Source organism: Falco biarmicus, chromosome 7 (assembly GCF_023638135.1).
Source record: "Falco biarmicus isolate bFalBia1 chromosome 7, bFalBia1.pri, whole genome shotgun sequence".
NCBI classification, from domain to species: Eukaryota; Metazoa; Chordata; class Aves; order Falconiformes; family Falconidae; genus Falco; species Falco biarmicus.
In genome coordinates, this window is record NC_079294.1 from 59,949,870 (window position 1) to 59,971,121 (window position 21,252).

General features: G+C 38.2%; 1 protein-coding gene across 3 annotated transcripts in view; it reads left to right on the forward strand.

Moving 5' to 3' along the window:
* ADAMTSL3 (ADAMTS like 3) overlaps window positions 1-21,252 on the forward strand; it is a 203,288-nt gene that overhangs the window by 110,370 nt on the left and 71,666 nt on the right. For all 3 annotated transcript variants that reach the window (XM_056345954.1, XM_056345955.1, XM_056345953.1), the window contains 2 exons: window positions 747-983; window positions 14,293-14,419. In XM_056345954.1, the coding sequence (XP_056201929.1) occupies window positions 747-983; window positions 14,293-14,419 (364 nt within the window). The remainder of the gene's footprint in view (window positions 1-746; window positions 984-14,292; window positions 14,420-21,252) is intronic.

Sequence of the window (21,252 nt, forward strand, 5' to 3'; positions counted from 1 at the left end):
CAGCTGTATATGCTGAGGTTCTGTATAAGAGGAGGTACGGAACTGTCTCATTAGAACTGGAACTATCTAATCAATAGTTACCAATTTTAAGTACATTTTATTTCAATAAAGTAAGCCTTACTGATTCCATGAAGTAAAGGTCTTTTGTAATTAGACTAAAGAGCTAAGCACTGAAAGTTCTGGTTTCTCCTCCTAATGATTTTGTCCCTGTTCTGAGCAATACTGAACAATTAATTAGACAATTTCGTATTTCCTTATATAGAAGTAGAAATAATGCCTCTTTCATTACTCTGACAATATGTATGAATTGATGAATGAGCGTAGAGCACTCAGAAATCCTTTAAGTGGAAAAAGCTATTGAAAAGAGAAATATTAAATGTCAGACGTCTCATTATAGTCACTTAAAATATATAGATTCCTTTAGAAGCTAAGTCTTATTACAGACTTTAAACATATTACATAGTGTCATAAAAAGTAGCATTTTTAATTATCCTCTCATATCACTTATGTTGTTATTACTGGAATATATGTGCTATTCTGTTACTTGCATTGCAAGCAATAGCTTAAACAACATAAATTGTTTTAATACCGACAGTAAAACTTTGCAATAGGGTATATTTGTCATAGCAGATCAGTTCTTGAACCATGCCTCCCTGAATAGATCCTGTGTAATTCATCAGATAACTTTATTGCAATTGCAAAATATTCCCTTCTTAAAAAAAACACTTCCTTTGGTTTGTTTTTAGGACTGCCCTTCAGATGTTGGTGACTTCAGAGCACAACAGTGTTCAGCCTACAATGACGTCAAATACCAGGGACATTTTTATGAGTGGATCCCTGTGTATAATGATCCTACTGCACCATGTGCCTTGAAATGTCAAGCTCTGGGAAAGAACTTGATTGTGGAGCTTGCCCCAAAAGTACTAGATGGTACTCGTTGCAATATTGAATCCTTGGATATGTGTATCAGTGGAATATGCCAGGTATGTTCATGGTGTAGATCTAAATATGACCTTTGTTGTGAGGCACTTTGCTCGTAAGTGGCCGCTTGTTTACAATTTTTTTTACAGGTACTGCCAAATGGATTGTAGGAAACTTACCTTTTCTTGCACACAGAAGTTCCTGACTGCCTTAGCCATTGATACTTTTATATATAAATAAAAGATCAATAACATTCACTCTATTGTTCACTCATTCTTCTATTTATAAATGTAAAAATTAATGCAAATAATTATAGCTTTCCAACATTTAGTATGTCTGTCAGGGTGTGATGAAATTACATAGCTTTCCATTTAATTTTACTCCCCTGAGTCTTCTATCTCATGAACTCTATTAAGGAGAAAATTTGACATTTTATGGGATCCAGCCCAGAATTGCAGGTGTGAGTGTATGTGTCTTTCGTCTTGCATGGGTGAATGAGTATATGTTGTGATTGGATGAATTGATTGTTAGTATCTTTTTAACTGAGAGTCTGCATTTCTAGACATATTTATTACAATTATTTTTGTTTGAGTTATACTATCAACTTTATATGGTGTAAAAACAGTTACAATATTTGAGGCTTGCCAGTTTTGCCCATGTCTCATTAGCAAAGCAATATTGCCATCTTAAGTTTTATGAACAGAACAATTTTATGTAAAATGGGTATGTTATTGCAATTAGTTTTCTTTCTCTGCAAGTGGTTGTTGCTCAGTTAAATGCCTAAAATGTGTGTGACTCAAAAATGCAGGATATGGCCCAGTGAGCAAAATAGCTCTATTATAGGGGAAAATTTGACATATTTGGCAGAAGACTGGTGCACGGATTACAGCAACATTAATATATAGTCTGGACCTTGCTGTGGGTTTTATGCAACTTCTATGTATACTGCAGTTCCAAAACCAGTCATGCCAACACACAATGCATCTGCTGCCCCTGAAACAGAAGAATCCTTTACGTTTTCCCCTTTCAAGAGACTGCATTTGTCAATAGTACTTCACAGTGGTTTCCAATGGTGTTCACTGCCCTGTTCATTTAAAATAGGATATACCTCTATAAACTCTGGAAGCACTTGCCAAATATGTTTCTTTTGCAATATTCTTAGCGCTGTCTCCTCTTCTCATACAAGCTTTCACCTGGGAAGATGTCAAAGCATTTTTTAGATGGTACATCTGCAACAGCCTTTGCTGTTTGTGTCCGTTGCAGCACATAAGTGTCATGCTGAATCTAATGGAACTCCGGGTTTTTCAAAGGCTTGTGAGACTCTTGCTCAGAGTGCTGTGAGGTTTCTAGTGTCTTTCACAGTGGCCTCAAACATCTACCATCTTTCTTACATAGCATAAAATCCACTTTGTCTAGAGTGGATCCAATTTTGTGAAGAACAGTTGAAAGGTATATTTAAAAGGGCTGCCTTCAATGTCTCTTGTTATTATTTTGTGGTATTCATGTGTGTATCTGATATCAAACGCTTGGAATTTTAAATTAACTGGTTTTAGAATAAGCCAAGTAGTGGTGGAAGAAATTAATCATTCCAGAAGCAGGCACTGGAACTCTTTTACACTGCTGATGAGAATCAGTTTCTTTTCTCAGTCTCTCCTATTTTTTCTTTTTTTCATTGTTTCTTCTAATTCCACAAAAATATTTTTCAGTATGAGAGAACATCTTCGGGGGAAAAAAACAAACAAGCAAACCATATTTAGGATGTGTCCTGTGCTGTGACTTATGCAATTCAATTAATTTATAACTTAACCTCATAATCAGTTAGGTGTTTTCACTTTATTACCTTTACATCACTGGCTCCTGTTGAGTTATTTTTTGCACAAGTAGGAAATATCACATTTTTAAAGTATACATTTGATAATTTAGCATTGAATTATTTTACTGAGGTAAAAATCTGAATTTAAATTCAATGAATTTAAATTAAAGGTCATTTAAATAACATTTTTCTCTTTGCAGACCGTTTTGAGGGCAGAGTCGAAAGGTTGGTTGCTTGCGAAAGGGACTGTGGGAGGTGGGAGACTTCCTCGGAAACCAACACCGAGCTTTGTTGCTTCTCCTGTCTAAGCAGGAAAAGAAAACAAATTGACATCTAATCTTTCCTGGAAAAATATGGTTATTTAGTCAACTGCTGTTAAAAGAGAGACAGCAAAATTGTGATTCTCTACGATTGTTGCTATAAGATCAGTCTGTTGGGTCCTGACATATACTTGGCACAGCCTGCAAATAACTTGGCAAGTGTTTTTACAGTTAACTCATCTAAATAAACATGTCATACTGCTGATGTGGATATCTTCGCTTTTATGCCTGGGAGCACCAAAGAGTTAGTATAACGAGACTGGCTTGCCTGAGTCCCCTTCCAACTGTTGCTGGTTTAGCTCATTTGTATTCTCAGAGTTGGCAGGTTTTAGAAGATCTTAGCTTCCTCTCCTGCCTCCAACATGATTTTACTTTCATCTGTTTTCTTATTCTTGGTAAGGTAGGGCTGCATCACTACTTCTGCCTCTTAGATTCTTGTTCAAACTCTCTCCTTGGTAGCCCATGAATTTACAAGGATGGTGAGTTCCTGTTGTCCAGCTTCAGCTGATATTTTGCTCTTCCCTTAACAAGCAGAATCAAACTAAACAATGCTCTGTCAAAGCAAAGCCTGAGATGACGAAACCGCTCTCTGGATAGGAGGATGGAGGCTTCAGGGGAAGCAAAATCTAAAGGCAGTAGAGCAGGCAAAAGTTTATTGGGAAAGTTAATGAAGTATTTTGGGGTTGCTTGAGGCTTACCTCAGCCAAACCATTTAATCATGTTTTAGTCTGCTACTGCCATGCTTCTGTTACCAAAGCAAATATCTGGGGCTGTTGTGTTAAATGGGGACAGGTCAAAACTTCATTACCGGGAGGATTTTCACACTTTGGATATTTTTTCTAGTCTCTGCACAACTCCCAACACATTTTTTCATATAATATATTCCTGCTGTGCCCATCTGGATGTGGGTGGAGACATTTAAAAACATCTGCACATCAGACACGTGTGGGCAACATTTACCCGGTTACTCCGCCTGCTTTGGGGCCCTGCCTCTCCTAGATTTTTGTCTTTGAATCATGCAGACCTGCTTTTTTTTTCTACCAGAATGCAGAATGGGTAATACTTGTGTCAGTACCTGAAACGTTTCCAGTGATAATTTTCCTAATATGGAGTAATGTGTTTGGACAATAAATACACACATCACCCAAAAAATCTGCAGTCCTAAGGAGCAGCCTGAGTAGTTCTGTTCTAGGTTGTCACAATTGGGTCAAAGATGATGTAAATCCTGTGGTGAACTTTCCATTTAGTGTCAGCAAGTTGTTTGTGTTCCAAAAAAGGCAGACTCTACGCTATGCTTTGTAGCATATGGCATAAATTTAGCTGACTTCGGAACACATCCCATATGTCAAGTGGAGTGCCATCAACTTCTGCCATGCTAGCTCTCTTCTGTCACATGTCATGTTATAGCAAGTAGGTATCTCTGTCACTTGCTACCAAAGCAGTCAGGCTTGATGTAAATATCTGTTGGAGTTTTCATTGAAAACAGTTTCTGTAAGCTTTTGGAAGATTATTATACTATTTTTTTAATGAGCTTTGCTCATGCTTAAAATTTAAAATCATAGCAGATTATTAATCTTTTCTGAATCTGACTCCTTTTATTCTGAGAGTTGCTTCCTCAAAGCACTTGTTTAATGTGTTTTGTGTACTTTCCCTTTCAGTTCCTGTAGATACATCTTTTTGCCTGTAAATGCATTAAAGGACTGCCCGAGATGCACAGGTTTGGTGTTCAGATACTTGGAAAAGAATGTTTCCTTTCCATCCAGTGTTACTGCAGATACAAAGCTGTGTTTCTTACATGTTAGAGTAGTTAACTCTTGAATAGCAGTTAAAAAAGCACCTTTTTCCCCCCCCCAAATGAACATTTACAATCGTTTTTAAATATTAAAAATAAGAAAAAAAGTCCACATTACCTTTTCTTCTTTTTTAGCCTTCAAATCTCAAGTAATTTATTCATAGAAATAATTGATATTGAAGTAGCTCTGTGAAGTCAGCCTTTATACTGAACCTGTTGTTCTTCTCTGGGCAGTGTTAATGAGTGAATGCATGGAGTAAAGTAGATTTTGGAGCATGGAAGAATCCTTGTGTAGAGACCTGTACTCTGTCTATGTATTACCTACTGCAGGCACCAGAGCTGGCAGGCTGGACCTTATCCAGGCAGACTGTGGGAGTCACTCATGTAGAACCAACAAAACTTTCTGGGTCTCAAAGCTACATATCAAAATCTTCATGTGACTGCATACATGTGATTTATGTCATAAAACTGAGCAGAGCAGGGAGCTCCAGCTGCAATTCAGCTGGGAAATGTTGGGGGCTCTCCAGATGTCCCACTGAAGGATGGGGCCATGCTGAGCATGGGCTACCACATCCTACGTACCTGTCAGCATCACCCTCTGTAGCCTCAGTGGGTTGGCTTCCTCGCCTGACAGAGGCTCTCAGCACTGCCCGAACCAGCAGGTCGTGTAGCCACTTTTCAAGGGCTGCACTTGCACCAGTTTTAATGTCACAGTCCACCCCAGTATAGTGGTTCCCTTGTGATGACATTGTTGGCAGCTCAGAGGCATGCTTTTACTGCAAGTAATAATAGGATACCCTCAGATACTGAAAAGGTCTTTTGGAATCACTTGTTCTTATTTTGCAGCTGCTGCTAGACGCTGATGTTTCTCTTCAGATCTTGTCTTACTCTCCCTCCTACTGTTTCTTATGGAGAAATATTCCCTAGAGAGATTTCTTACAGTCTAAGTTTATACTTTCTTGTCAGATAAGTAGTGGATTTTTGTCTGATCTCCAGTTTCTTATCTATATTGCTTTTTTCCTAAGTGATTGTCTCTGCCAAGTTTTGTTTTGTTTTAGTGAGCTTTATACAAATGTGATTTTACTTCCCAGCCTAGCAAGGTCCTGAAGCGCGTGAGCAGTGGTAGAAAAATTCACCATTTGAGTGTCTCCTTGAACTAGAGCTTTAGTAACCTTCAAATCCTCCAGTGCTATAACTTCACCTTCTTATAGCAGGACAGACGCGGCTGGACCCAACCAGAAAAGCAGCAAAGTAATCTGATTCCATATATTGATTTCTTTTTTGAAGGCATTCTCACAAACAAGAACCCTGATGGGAGTGTTTGTCCCATCCTCTGAGTATGTATATTTTTTTAAAGTGGAGACAATGTGAGAAAGGGTACTTGCTCCCCTACTAGGTGGTCCTATAATCTCTTAGCTGCTCTAGCATGTGATAGATCATGTAGTAAGAGTTACATGTTTTGGAAACACGTTGTTTTATTTGATGGAAGTGGATTTACAGAATTGTGAACACGCTTTAGCCTCTTGCCTTCAGATATAAAATGTTTGCAGAAATATGTGGAAAGTCTTTTTAGGAGCCCTTTATTATGCAATGAATGTTATGCACTGTATTTTTTATCTTCTGGTTCTTTTATTGCTTTACATTCTTTCCTCTGTATAGATGGCTGGGGAATTTTGAATATTGTGGTGTGTCTCCTCATGCCCATCATTCTGACTTTATGTCTCTGTTCTGAGGTCTGCATTTTGACACACTTTGCCTTTACTCCCTGCTTTCTCATCTAAGAACAACTGAAAATCCTTGACCAGAGGAAAATTTCTTACTCCCATTGCCACTAATACCCATTCAGCTTGGCAGCTGGGATCACTGCTTCATTTGCTGTGAAATGATCGGCTGGGACATTTGCTGTTAATCAGAGAACATACTCAAGGTCCCTGAAGGGGCTGTATTCTGTTTATTAACATATGCTGAAGCCCATGTCAGCTTGTCTGGGCTGCTACTGACCTGCACTGGCTCAGTTGCGGAGACGTGAGAACGTGTGCCACAATCAGGCCTTTGTTAGGCTGAGCTTAGACATCACCGAAGAGTTATGAGACAGGACAATGTGAGGACAAAATCACGTCTCAGACCAAGTTAAACCTTTGATGAGTATTAACCAAAGTGGGAATGTGGTGCTAATATTCCATACTACTTTTAAAAGAAGTAATTAAAAAAAAAAAAGGTTACTTTCTTAATTGGAGGGATATTCTGGTATCATTCCCTCCGCTTGTCAGAATCAATTACTTGTAGATGATGAGCATGGGAAAGAGGCAGTGGGAGGGTTTTTTTATACTCTCTCCAGGGACATATTGTATCTGTGTAGAAATGAAATGCAAGCTGAAGTTATCACAAAGCAAAGGATGTGAGCAGAGATTGCAAAGTAAATGAATAGATTGGCTTTGAATGACAGCAGGGTTTTACAGCAGGGTTTTACAGCAGGGCAAAGATACATGGAAAATATTGACTAAGAGCAGGATTTTCACATGACAGGTTTTATGGTCATGTTTTTATTACCATAAATTCCCATAGCCATATTTAAAATTAATTATTTGTTGTGTGGATGCAGACATTCCTAACATCTGCCTGTACTGTGGTTCTGTGCTAAGTAGAGCAGGAGAAAACGCAGCAAATAGCTGACACTGATGCAGTAAGATCCGTGTACTGTGACAGCACATGTGACTGTGCAGTATAATTTCTCTGAGTTTGGGATTTTGTGGTGTGTCTGTGTTTGTAGAAATAGAAATCCTTTTTCTCTGACCTAGACCCTGAGGATTTTAATTTTCCCTATTGAGAGTGATTCTAATAAACTACAGTAGAGACTGGTCTTTCTGAGCATGTAAGAATTTTTTACTGTTTTCTTCTTTTACTAGTAAATGTTGAAAAAATACATGTGTCCTTTCCTACTCAAGTCACAAGACTTGGAGAAGATACCTTGCCAGAAATAATTCAGAGGTTATCTTGTACTTTGTGCAATGCTGAATAACCCTTAAAACTGTGTAGATGTTTTTGTTCTGTTTTTATCTTAGTTCTGATGTCTTGTAAGGATGAAATAAATAATTTGGTTATAATAACCCAAGTACTACTACCCTAGTGGCAAGGCAGTCACACCACTTCTTTGGATCTCTTTGCTGTAGTAGTCTACTTCCATTCTGTATTTTCTCACATCCTGACAAATGGTATAGGTGGTGAAAGCCCAATTGCCCCTAGTTTGCAAATTCTTTGCCCCTCATCAGCAGATCAGTGGTCCGACTGATACAGGATTCACTTACTGAAATACTGCTATAACAGATCTGTTGCCAGCCCATTTTAAAACAAAAACTGCTGGGCAACATTTACTGGGATAATTACAGACTGTTCAGCCCTCGAGGAAAAGGATCTCCTGTATAATAATTCTATCACATTCTTGTGAAGAAAGTATAATTATCAACTCCATGTGTGCATTCTGCAGTGCAGTTTCTTGCTCAGAAAACGTGTAGTAATTCTTTTATATTTTAAGCACATTGGGCACTTCCCCATGAATTATTTTCTGGTTTTCTGCTTTGGCTGGAATTCACTAAATGCCATCTGTATATTTGTGTTAAATTCCCATTAACAGTCTGTTTCATGAGTACATATTGTTGTGCATCCTTTGAAATAGCCAGGTCAACGAAAGCACACAAATGTGAATGTACTCGGAGTAGCCTTCATCTGGATTTCCCCAAACATTTTGGGGTTTTCCCAGCAACTCTGGAAGGATGGTAATTATGTCATATTGAGAAGTTGTTGCACCGATTTTCTATTTTTATTTTATTAAAGCAATTCACATTAATAAAGGGTATCACTCCCTGACACTGAGCTGCCAGTCCTTTGAGCAAACATAGAACACTGGTAACATAAGTTATCTTTTTAATGGAATTACTGATACATGGGAGTCTATATCAATCAAAAATTTATTAGTCAAAGTAGAAAACAATATAGTATTTAACATACACATTGCTGAATGTGTCTGTCTGCCAAATAGCTGAGTTTAAGACACAGTAGGTAGAGAAAGAATGGCACTAGTGCAACTTCAGTCTTAATATTTCATAGAATTTATGTATCTGTCACAGATAAAACCAGCAGTGATTTATTCTTTTATGGCCACTTCTATTAGGAGAACTCAGTCTGTTTGTTTTTTCTGGCTGTATCTGGATCTCTGGCTCCAGAGGAACATGGCAGGGGGTGGGGGTGCGGGGGAGGCCCTTTCTAAAGATAAATATTGTATATAATTATATATATTGCTGTATATAATGCCATGGTTTTGATTGTAACAATGACAACGCTTAAATGGGGCTTGTTATGCACAGATTTCTGGGTTTACTAATGTTTCAGGTAGGTATTCCTCTTTTGTAGAGCATAGGTATATCTTCAGGTCCTTTACATGAAATATATCATCTTGAGTCGTTAGCATCCCAGAAACATTTTTTTATAATTGACCACACATCTCTGTGGCGTGTGTTCTACAAAAAATGGTGGTGTGCCTATGGTGAAAGAGAGTGCCTGCAGCTGGAGGTGAGTGATCAGCTGAGGGAATAATTGCAGTTAAGGAGGTCTAAAGCAATGGTCTAACCAGCAAGAGCTGAAATTTCAAAACCTGATCCTGCATTGGGCTTTGCATTGGCAATTCTAGTCCTTGTTTATATTTATGTTTATTAAAAGAAGACTCTGAAGAGGGTTTGAGATTTGCCAGGTTTTTTACTCCAGTGGTCTTTGCTGTGTTGGAACCTTAGTTGAAAATCTGTCACATTGCAGTCCTGTCTGTTTTCTCGTCATAGTTAGTTGTAAATGTCTCCTTAAGAAAGGAATATCCTTGAATGTAACAGATTATACTTTGACCTTCACAAATCGAGATGAACATGCTGTATTAATTTCTTTGTTTAAATCTAATTCCTCAGCTGAAACCCTACTAAGTGAGTAAGAGCTAAAGAAACAGCTGTGGGAGCTTCTGACTGATTTTTGGATTCATATTTGCAAAAATACTTGTAACGTTCCAGTCACCTCTAACATATCAGCAGCAATTTCATTTTTCTCTTTCATCTCTATTACTATATTTTATACCCTGGCCTTTTGCTCTTCCTTTGCCTTTCTGAACTTACATGAACTATTCTAAGCACGCTACAAAATATTTAACACCCTGCAGTATTGTCTTTCACAATAGCACTGGTATACCAACATCTAGTTTAGAAGTTTGTTGAGGCAAATGAGCATTTCTGTTCACTGCTTAATCAGATGGTTTCTGTTGTAGCTGCTTGTAACAAAACAGTAGTATTCTTTTTCATATTTCTGTTATTTTCTGTGAAAGAACACAGACAAATAGTGTATTCAGGTTCTGTCCAGAAATAGTTATGGATCAGATGCCTGTTTGTGAAAATAATACTGCCATATCTGAATTCATTTGAACAATTAAACATCGTGGACAAAGTACCCGTTTCCTCAATACCTTTTTTTTTATATTACATTTCTAGTCATTGTTCATGATGGCAACATATTGGCCAATATTCTCCCTGAGGAACAAACTTATACCTAGTCATTTCGATACTTGTATCATTTTTCTGAATGACTGTATTTATGATTGCAGATTTCTTACATTGAAGGAGTCCCAATCCTTCCATTACACAGTTTGCATTATCATTTGTTTCATTTATGCAGTCTGTGTTAAAATCACCTAATACAATTATTTCTGATATTCCGTAAAAGCCTGCAGATGTTTTCCCAATCTGCCTGTAATATTTATAGCCGATCTCTTTGCTCTGTAAACAGCAAGTAATGTGGGGTAAATTAACCCTAACAAACACCTGAATTGTGAAAATCATCAGACCTTTTGGGCTTGCTGAGGTGGTGTGGGAGCTGAGGAAGGCTGTCATATATAAGTTTCTTGTCCTTGTTACAGCTTTGCTTGCAAATACACATGGGCTCTTTTCAACATATTTCATCAAAAACGAAGTATTTTTGTAATACTTATTGGCTAGAATATGAATACCTTAATTGCATTATGTTTGGTGCCAAAATATGGTATGTGTTCGATCCTGATTTCCAAAGCTATACCTTGCAGCTTCCTGTTGTTTTGGTGAGATCCATGGCTGTCCAGCTTCTCTGAGAAATACTGCTTCTGAGCAGGGTTTTACAAACAGATTAAAAAGGCAAACTCCAGACACTCAGGTTTGAAAGACACCTCACCCTACTGTTAACTCACAAAGATCCCAGGGTAGCAACATTTGCTGAAATAACTCTACATTTGAGGCCTGTCACATTAAAATCTGCAAGATTTTTTGGTGGTTCACATTAAACAAAATTTGAAATTCTGTACTCGTTTTAGGCCTCATTTGTGATACTAATGTGAGTTATTTTCTGAATTGTTTTGGGGGATATCATTGCTTGATATTTAAAACAGTTCATAACAGTTGAGATAAACGTAATCTTGGAAAGAAGTCCACAGAGGGTGAATGATCTAGCTGAACACAGCACCTTCACTGGCAGGGGAGCCATAAAGTGTTTCCCACATCCAAGTCCCTTGCAGCTAACACTCCTGTTTTATTTCTCTGGCATTTGTATATTAATAAAAAATAAGCAATAATACTATATGAAACAGTCCTCTAAAGTATGCTGCTGTGCTGATTATCTTTTTTCTTACATTCCATGCTGGACACAATAGTGCCTTGTGTTTGCACAGTTGTATAATTTTTGTTATATGCAATGAGAGTTTGTTTTCATAGTGGCTGTGTGTAATAGCTCAGTATGTGTGTTTATTATTATCATGTTGGGCTTTAATGGGCTGGTCTTGCAAGTACTGTGCTTGCTCGATACCCTCCTCCCAGCAAAAGCTTGCAGGATCCGTAGCCTGCAAATGTACAACAGCTTAAACTAATAAAAATAGCAATTTCTCACACAGAGTATCACAATACGCAGCTTAATTTTTCCTTTGAGAATTAATTGATGAGTGAATAAACAGATTCTTAACATTTAGAAAATGAGATTACGCTATGAAATGGCAATGTGTTTGTGAGATCTGGGGAGAGATTACATTCATAGTAGTTCTAACAATTTACCTCCGTGTGCTAGTGGTATCTTTATGTGAATAAGAGCAGGAGAAGCAGTGGAGACCAATAAATACTTTAAAAGTCTACCCGAGAAAAATATAGACTCTCAACTACTGGTATGGTCACCATCGTTGCACCATCTGAATGTTTCAGAATCTTTAGGAGATTTATTCTTGTAACTTCCCCGTGAGGTGGGGAATTGCAGTTATATCCCTTTCACAGGCTGGAATCAAAAAGCGCAGGAAGTTTTCAAAGGTCAAAAAGAAAGCCTGTTGTGGAGATGGGAACTGAGAATGAGTTGTCAAGTCTAAGGCCGATGTATCAAGCACTGTATTATCATATACCTTGAAATTCTATCTGCTTTCTGATTCACACAGTGGCCCAGTCAGTTTTTGTTTCTGAGATGGTGGTGTCTTCATTCATTTCTCACTGCTAATTGGTGATAAAATCAGAAGATAAGCTTGTTTAGAGTAATTTTTTTTACAATCTTTTTTTAATTTGGATGTCAGCGATGAACCCAGAGTTAATGTTAAAAAAAAACCTTAAGTGAAAACGTCTTAGTATTTAATGCAATCCTAAGTTATAGTATAGTGTTCCTGCATGGCGCTTATAAAGTAAATAAGCACCTGTTCTGAGATGGTCTGATTTCACACATGTGTTGTTTCATTTTTACAACTAAGTTTTTGTTAAGATTTAACATTAACATTAAATCATTTCAGTTAAGCAGCTTATTTATTTTTTAAATGATTTCTGTGCTGGGCTACATAGGATGATGATCTTCAGTTGCAGGAATAAAGTAATTTCCTGTTGCTACTGTAGAATTCTATGGTAAATCTGAACCCTTTAGTAGGGAGATGCCATTCAGTGCAGCACGTCTCTCAGCTGAAGTATCATAAACTGTCCTCCTCTTAAGAGAATACAGGATGTAGGGAAGTGGGAAAATAAGGGAAAGGGGCAGGAATGAAAGGTGGGGCTGCTTTGTTGTCTTTTTTTATAGACAGATGAAATTTTGAGATTACATTTCTCCACGTTTGGCAGTGGATGTGCATGATTTGTGCAGGGCGTGTGTGTCTGTGTGTGTGTGTGTTAACTCAGATTGGAAGACCCAACCCTGCCTCTTACGTGCGGACTCGATCCTCACCTCTCCAAGGGGATCATGTGTCAATTTTGGCATAGCACAGATGCAGTGGATCTTGGCAGCTAAGACTACCCCTTCCAAGCATTTTTATATAGGAAGAGGAGTGTGCTGGCCAATTTCAGAATTCTAGCACTGTTTTTAACTGTGAATTTTCAGAGTCCTTTCTACCTGTTTGTTAGTTTGGAGTTTGGTTAAATACATATGTCCGTGACGAATTAGCTGTGCTTCTCAGGTATGTGTGGCTATGAGGGGTATATAGGCTGACTTGAGAAAACTTGAAGCTGCAGACTAGCTTTTTACCATATTGCTCAGCATTTGGTGCTCCCTGCAAATTTCTTCTATGTAATAGTGAAGGCTAAGATAAGTGAGACCAAATGTTTGTCTCCCTTTCAGCAGGAAGGTGCTTTTCAGTCAATGTGTATTCTTCTTTATCTTCCCATTCTCACTCCCATGCTTCTTGTAGGATGACTGATATGAAGAAAAAGGAAAACCTGGAAAAAGTTTTCATTATGTTTTGGAGAGTTTTCAGTTGACAGTTTTTCAAAAACTTTGCTTTTGGAATGTTTGGCAGTGTTTAAGTTTGTGTGTTTCTATAATAATTGTTGGAAAGTTTTATAGATTTGGTCTCATATTCAGAAACAAAAAAAATCAAAGGGTAAGAACTGAAACATCCAAGTTTTTAAAAACCTTGTTAGTAAATGTATGTGATTGACATTAATGTAAATGGCAAATAGATCTTCACGAATGCCAGTTAAATTTTGAATGACAAAGATACTGGATTATGAGCACTGCCCACAGCTGCTTGTCTGTGAAGCTGAAGGCAGAGTGCCCTTTAAATATTTAATTTGGGTTATTTCATTGCATTAATCCTTTCTCTGACATAATTAAACAGGTGATGAAAACCAAATTTTAAATAGCATAGTTGTCCCTTGTGTTGGGAAGAATAATGCTCAATGGTATTCATTCACATAAGTAGTGGGAAACAGATTCATGTATTTCCTATGCTTGAATAGCATAATATATCAGTTGTTGTGGTTCATCATTAAAATTATGGAAATGACAGTGTGCTTTTTAAATCCTAAATAGCAAGATATGCTTTGAGAGAATGAAGCCAGCTCATAAAATCAAAAGGATAACATAATAAATAAAATTCCAGAAACTTGAGCATGTCTACTACAGCTTTGCCCTCCTTCTGACTGTGATGTTGATGTTGGCAGGCAGTAGGCTGTGATCGACAACTTGGGAGCAATGCCAAGGAAGACAACTGTGGAATCTGTGCAGGAGATGGTTCAACATGCAGGCTTGTGAGGGGACAAGCTAAGGCACATGTCTCACCAGAAAAAAGTAAGTTGCTAATTGATTCTACGATGATTTATCCTTGACAATGTTTTCTGCTTGTGTATTAACACACATATTGCAGAGTGACCTTTTAACTATATACTTGTTTGCAGTTTTCCAAAGCTACTTATTATAAAGTCTGTGCTAGATTAGTCTATTGAAATTCCATGAGGGATACCACACATTAGGGTATAGCTAGGAAAAAATTTGAGATATGCAATTTTTTTTATAGAGCTATTCAATTCATTCTATCAGGAATAACCATCAAGATACACATCTTATTTTAGAGGGTATCCTCATGTTGCAATATACGTGATGCTGCAGCAGTGTTTTTCAATCATGGAAACATCTTACAGATAGTTTTATGGAAATTGTGGCCCCTGATTGAAAGTGCCTGATTTTCAATATAACTTTGCCTTTTTATTATTTTTTTTATAGTGTCTAAAGACAGTTGAACTTGAGGCAAGTTAAGTACTTCTGTGATACAAAAAGCAAAACTGATTGGCTCAAATTTTGCCATTCTTTGTCAAAATAATTAGCATCTTATTCTGAGTAAGTCTTTAGGTCTTAGCGGTATTAAAAATCTAAGAGAGGAGGGAGATCAGAATTAGACCCTTTACTGGAGTCTTAAGAGTCTGGCTATTTTGATATCCAGGCAAGGTTTGTCACAGAGGCTCACCTCTGACACTTGTGCTTTCCGTCCTCACAGAGGATGCTCCCTGTAATCTCACAGCATATATCCCATGTATTTATAATGTGTGTTAGTTGCCTTTCATCTATTTTTTCTGTTTCTGAACTCACAGTGCACATTTGTCACATGGAGATGGAGCCTCTGAGGTTTGTTACCTGCTTGCAGAGCCACAAGATCCAAGGGTGATGATCTGGTGCTCTTAAAGTCTAAATGCAAGCAGTTGTGTTGTGGGTTTTTTTGTTGGTTTTTTTTTTTTTTAATTTTATTTTTAATGGATGAAGCACCTGCCTTTGACAGCTGCTGTTTATTTCAGTGCTGTTCTAGTTCAGCCTGCAAAGATTTCACTTACGTCCTCATTTTGAAAGAGCTGTTATATATTGAATCGTGCTTAATTCTTACTGCAGTACATGTAAATATTTCCATGGGTTTTTTTAGTGCCATTGCTTGCAGTATGCTTGCTTCAATGTGGATGTAACTTGAAGTGCAGTGTATGTTACCTTAATGCTTCTTACCTTGCAGTGTGATTACTTGTGTTGATCTACAAGGTGTAATGTTAGGTTATCTTAGGCTGGGCAGGTGCATGATTTCTGTAATTCAATATAGATGTATAACAAAGGTAATCCAAATTAAAAAATGAATATTTTAGTGGCAGCATCTTTTAAAGTCACAGAATAATTTTGCACAATTCAAAGCTTTTTTTTTTTTTTATGCACCGGGTGGGCTATCAGTGTCAGCCTTTGCCTTGCCTTTACTAGAGGCCTTTTTTCTGGATGGGAGAATTTAGTTCAGTGATTTATAAAGTTTTTCATCCTGCAACACTGAGCAAATGTCTTGAATGTTTACAATGAGCTGAAAAAGAGTTTTCATAGAGGACCACTTTTTATTCACTTTGTCGTATCAAACACTCAGAGCTTCTGGTCAGCACAGAGCAAGCACTTGTGAAGCAGTAAAGGTTGGAAAATATTTCTGTAGTATTACCAAGCTATATTTATTTTCTCTCTCTCTCCCCTGCCTCCCCCCCACAAGATATATCTTCCCCTTTTGGGTATGGAACAGATATGGATTGGCAAGCCTGGTTAGATAGTATGATCAGTGAAATAAAAAGATTCACATTTTTAATTACTGCTTAGTATGTAAGTACAGTAAAGACAAAGTGATAAAAGGGATCTAGGTTTGAAACTTTAATTTTGTGAGAAGAAACACTAGTTTCACTTGGGGGTATTTTGGCACAGGTAAGACCTGATGACAACTGACATCACTTGGTGGAGGGTCTCCCATTGTCTTGACCATGTTATGAAGAATGCCCATGGGTCATTGTTTGCCATAATTCAGTGGCTTTTGAAGAGTTATTTAAAATTAAAGATGAAGAAGGACTGTTGTGGGGAAAGATGTCAGTTATGTCAAGTTTTGGTTTTCTCTTGCACTGCTGTAGGCTAGATTACATGAATGAACTACCGTTCACATAAGCAAAACAGTATGCATCTACTAAAATCAGAATTTTAATGATTTTCTTGGTGTTGTAATACTGCCAAATTTTTTTTTAGAGTCAAGCTGTTCAACACTATGGAAGCAGTTCCGTAAAATCATTCTCTGTGTGAAGAAAATATGGAAATAAAGCCATGCTTTCTTTGTGCTAATGTATTGGTGAAGGGAGACACAATATCTTCCAAACAGTAATTTGGAAGCTTTCAGAACTAGTATTGAGAAGTAAAATATCAACACATTACAGACACGTATTTGAGAGGGAGCTTGTAAGGTTGTGAGCAGGATGTAAATTTTATTGTGCAATGAGGCAAATTAAAGAAATGAAAGGAAAGCAAGAGCCAAAGATTTTATTAAAAAAAAAAAGGAGACAAAGGAAAATTAAAATGCCTAGTTATCTTGGTCCTTATTTTTAAAAAAGAAATTCAGAAATTGATAGCAAATGATTTCTCATAAAGGACTCACTTTGTTTTATTATCTTTTTTATATCTTTTTACATAAAATGAATGCCTGCCTTTGATTGGAAAGCTAAACAGCACTGAAAGAAAGCTTACTGTTTTGCAAATATGAAATGAACTGTCATTTCAAAAGTTCTTTATTTTTTCCACTAGCACTTAATTGGCTTTGAAAGACAAAGTACGTTAGACTTATGCCAGCAAGCCAGATTCTAACATTCTGGTAAAATGATTAAAGGTTTGACTAATGATATTCAAACAAAAAGTGTAATAGGTTGTAAAATGTACCGTCCCATTGGGAAATGAGAGATCATGGGCCTGATGTTTCTACTACTATATGCATGGAACTCCCATTAACTCCACTGAACTTTGTGCACATGGAAAAATTGTGGGATTGGGCCCTGATGTCTGCTTTCTGCACCATTATTGGCAAGAAATGGTAGGAAAGTGTTCTGGTTCCGATACTAAGGAGGGAGAAAAGATGCTGGTTCTGAAATTAACAGAGTGAAGTTGAAGGCACAGACTTGTCCTAATCTGTTTTTACTTGATTCTCTAATTGTTTGATAATTGCAATGTTTACATTTCTTATCATTTTGCTAAAAGCTTCGTACAAAGTGTTTTAATGTCAACAGCTTTGTAACTGTTTGAATTACTTCTTGCCGTATGTTTTATTTCCTATGGCACTTGTGTAATTTACCATTGGTCACTTATTGTCATATGTTTCTGTATCATCATCCCCAAGCACACAACCAAGAAACTAATTTCACTTTCATCGTTTATCTAAACAGAGGCCTTCTTCAAGGCTCCCTGTTCAGTATCATCAGTTGTCTCAGTTTTGTGACAGCTTGCTACCTTGCATCTTTTTCCCTCTTTGAAGGCAATATACGTGGAGCTAGTAACCCCCATTGTCAAGATTGCCTGATACTTCGTTTTAGACGAATGATTTTTTGCAAAATTTAACAGTTGGGTCAGAAACTTTCCATGCCAGCTGCTGCATATTTTGGAGAAAATTGAGACGAAACAACTCAGCATATTCCAAGGACACAGCAGAGAAAAACATGTTGTTTCCCACTGTCAAAACATTCCTGAAACCTTTTCATTAATATGTTTTAGCATCCCCCATTGTTGGACTTGATCACGGATCAGGGATTTGAAATTTGGCAGGCAATGGTCTTCTGGTCATGGACAAGTCTTTTGCAATATCTGTGAACATCAACACATATTTTACTACAACCCTTCCAAAAAAAAAAATTACAACCCTTTTCCTTCAGGCTCTGTAGAGGCTTCTTGGTTATTAACAGCTGACATTTCAGAAAATTTGTCCTTTTGAGTGTTCTCTAGCTTGTTACATGTCCTAACTGCAAACAGATCGTATCTGTGCGATTTCCTTAGGAAAAATTAACATGTTGCGCTTCCAGAGCTAAACTGGAAAAGTGTCCTTGAGGTTGCTCTTGCTTTCTATTTGGCTGCAGTGTAGAATGGGTACCCTGAGGCGAACTCCATAATGCCTCCTGCTTCACATTCAGGCTTTACGGAAGAAGTTTTGTGGACAGCTTCTGACTCTCCCAAGCTTCAGACTTAGGACTGGGGCTGATGAAATCACATGAGGAGAGGGGAAGACAAGATGAGACTTGCTGAGCAGAAAAATTGGACATTAGTTCATACAGTGACAGAAAGACAGATATGAGAAGGTGGGAGGAGGACTAGGACTGGCTGTACAGATACATTGGGTCAAGGAAAAAGAGGAAGAGCAGAAGACTGAGATTAGATAAGAAATCTGGGGTGAGAGATGCAGTCAGAAACTCTCAGAGAGGAGGAAGGAGAAAACACAACTGTATGTAGAGCCAGGAGAGGGAACTGGGACTGGTTTGGCAGGAAAACTGTGCGTGGGGAGGGACAGAATGCCAATACATTAGCATTTCAGTTCAGATAAAGAGTATGTCTTCTGAATCAAATTTCGTCATTGTCCTAACATACTGCTCATCAGCTCACATCATGGAGTGGTCTTGGAGAGCATAAACTGATTTTTTGTTTGATGAAGCTAACCTGGAAGATGTGCCCCAGAAAAGCACCTAATGTTGTCCAACAGCTACTGAATATGCAGTCCATGGGATCAAGCTAGAAGTTAAGAACCTCCCGTGTGTATAGTGTGGATGCTGGGTCTTCAGCACCAACAATTTCAGTCCACAGATCTGTGTGGTTTGGTTGGTTGACTTTGGGCTGTTATATTTAGTATGAAGCCTCCTTCTTTACTTTCCTGATCTCTCTTGTCTCACTTGGAGAAGTTCCTGTGTAAGAATATTGCCTGTTTATTTACTTTGCACTACATTTCCTTGAGATAATTTTCTTCATGGGCTTCTCTGTATCTTTGAACATTTTCTCCAGTGCATACAAAGTTTAGAAGAGGTGTCCAGGGGTAGAAAAGAAATATATATCTAAAAGGGGTTGAGGCCACACTGTTTGTCTTAGAAGCAGGTTACCATGCCTTAGAAATACTTAACAATGCAAAGATGTGTCACACACAGATGAAGGCGAAGCCTTGAGCCACAAACCCAGTGGACGGAGTGCTGGAGGTACAGAGGAGTGTGAGAGTGTGAGACTGGAGATGGGAGGGCTTATGGATGGGAAGGATGTGCCCATACAGATTTTACAATGTGACTTTTAGGGTCAAGATATATAACTGCTGCTTTCAGTAGCACATACCTATCCAGCTCAGGTGTCTCTTAAAGACTATGTTCTTGGCTTTGCACAGATACTTGTCATTAGGCAGATTGGCGCATACCCCAGCACCAATGTCTTCTGAAATTATGCCCAGTGTCAGAGCAAGTGAGGGAAGCCACTGCAATAAGACTCCAGACATGCTGAGCTCTTTAGTTCCCTTGTGCTGGTAGTTGTTCCTGGACTGTTCTGTGTATTTTGAGAGCATGTAGGCCTTTGATCAGAACTGGAGGACCAACAGGTAAGTGCTGAGCAAATACATGGAAAAAACTGGGCTGTATAGGCCTGAAATAAACCCTCTGCCCTGCTGTAAGAGGAGAGGGGGAAAATCCCAACTGGCCCGTATGTGAAACAGTAAATGGGTCCACCATGGCCCACGTGGAAAAAATAAATAAAATCTGCTGAATTGGATTGAGCTCAGGAATGTGGCTCCTTTATTTTGATCCTGGGGATTAGCTCCCAGTCTTACCATAGCAGGGAGCCTGATCTTGCTCTCACTGAAATCCAAAAACTAAATCCACATTAACACCATAGAAACAGGATCAAACCTTGCCATCTAAAGTAAGAGCAATCTGGGAGCTTAATCCGCAAGTACTGTGTGTAGTGTGTGCACACGTTTGCTGAGCGAGTCCCCAGGCAAGAGCAGAAAGCCCATTTCAAGCAGGTGCTGGAGGAGGATGACCCACATGCCCTCAGGGGTCCCTCCAGTGGAAGCAGTGTTAGAATAGAGGGGCAGTATTCACTTTTTAAGGCGAGCTTTATGACTCTAAAATCAGATTTTCACAGTCTAGTGTTTCTGCCTGTTTCAGGTCATTTTGGGCTTATTTGTTTTCAGCTTTAGGCAGTAGCCAGCAATTAGCTTTCAAAGATACATTGATAGTATAAGGGTGGAGAAAAGATAACTGGAAATTCTAGCTATAGAATTTAGAGTAGCAATTTCCCCCTGTGGCTTCATAAGAGTTCACTAATTTTAACAGTGTGGATCCTACTGATACGATGGGAGATGTACAGCATAAACATTTTTAAATGGGTTTACAGGGCCTTATGTGTCTTTAAGAATATGAATTACACGTTTCAACTGAGAACTGGAGACCTTTGGAACACATAGTTTTGGAGCCAGACCTGGACAATGCTAACTACTGTCTCATAGGAAGTTAAAGCTGTCCTCAGGAGAAGGTGGAGTCCCTTAGGTCAGTTCTGTCCTGTTTTCTTCCAATTCCTCATCTTGGTTCAGAATTCCAAAAATCTCACGTTTATTTTTTTCCTATAATTTATTTCGTTTCATGGAATGACTGCCCTAGGTCATAATTATCTCAGTCAGGTTACGAAAATCTCCTGCTGTCAGGCTTCTTGACAGGTCTGTGGGGCTGCAGAGGTTGAACATTGCTGTTGTGGTGAACTTAGTCATCTCCTCTAATGCAAATAAAATACTTTCTGGTAATAGTGCCTCCGCCGCAGAGAAACACCAAATTTAGCACCCCCATGAGACTTTT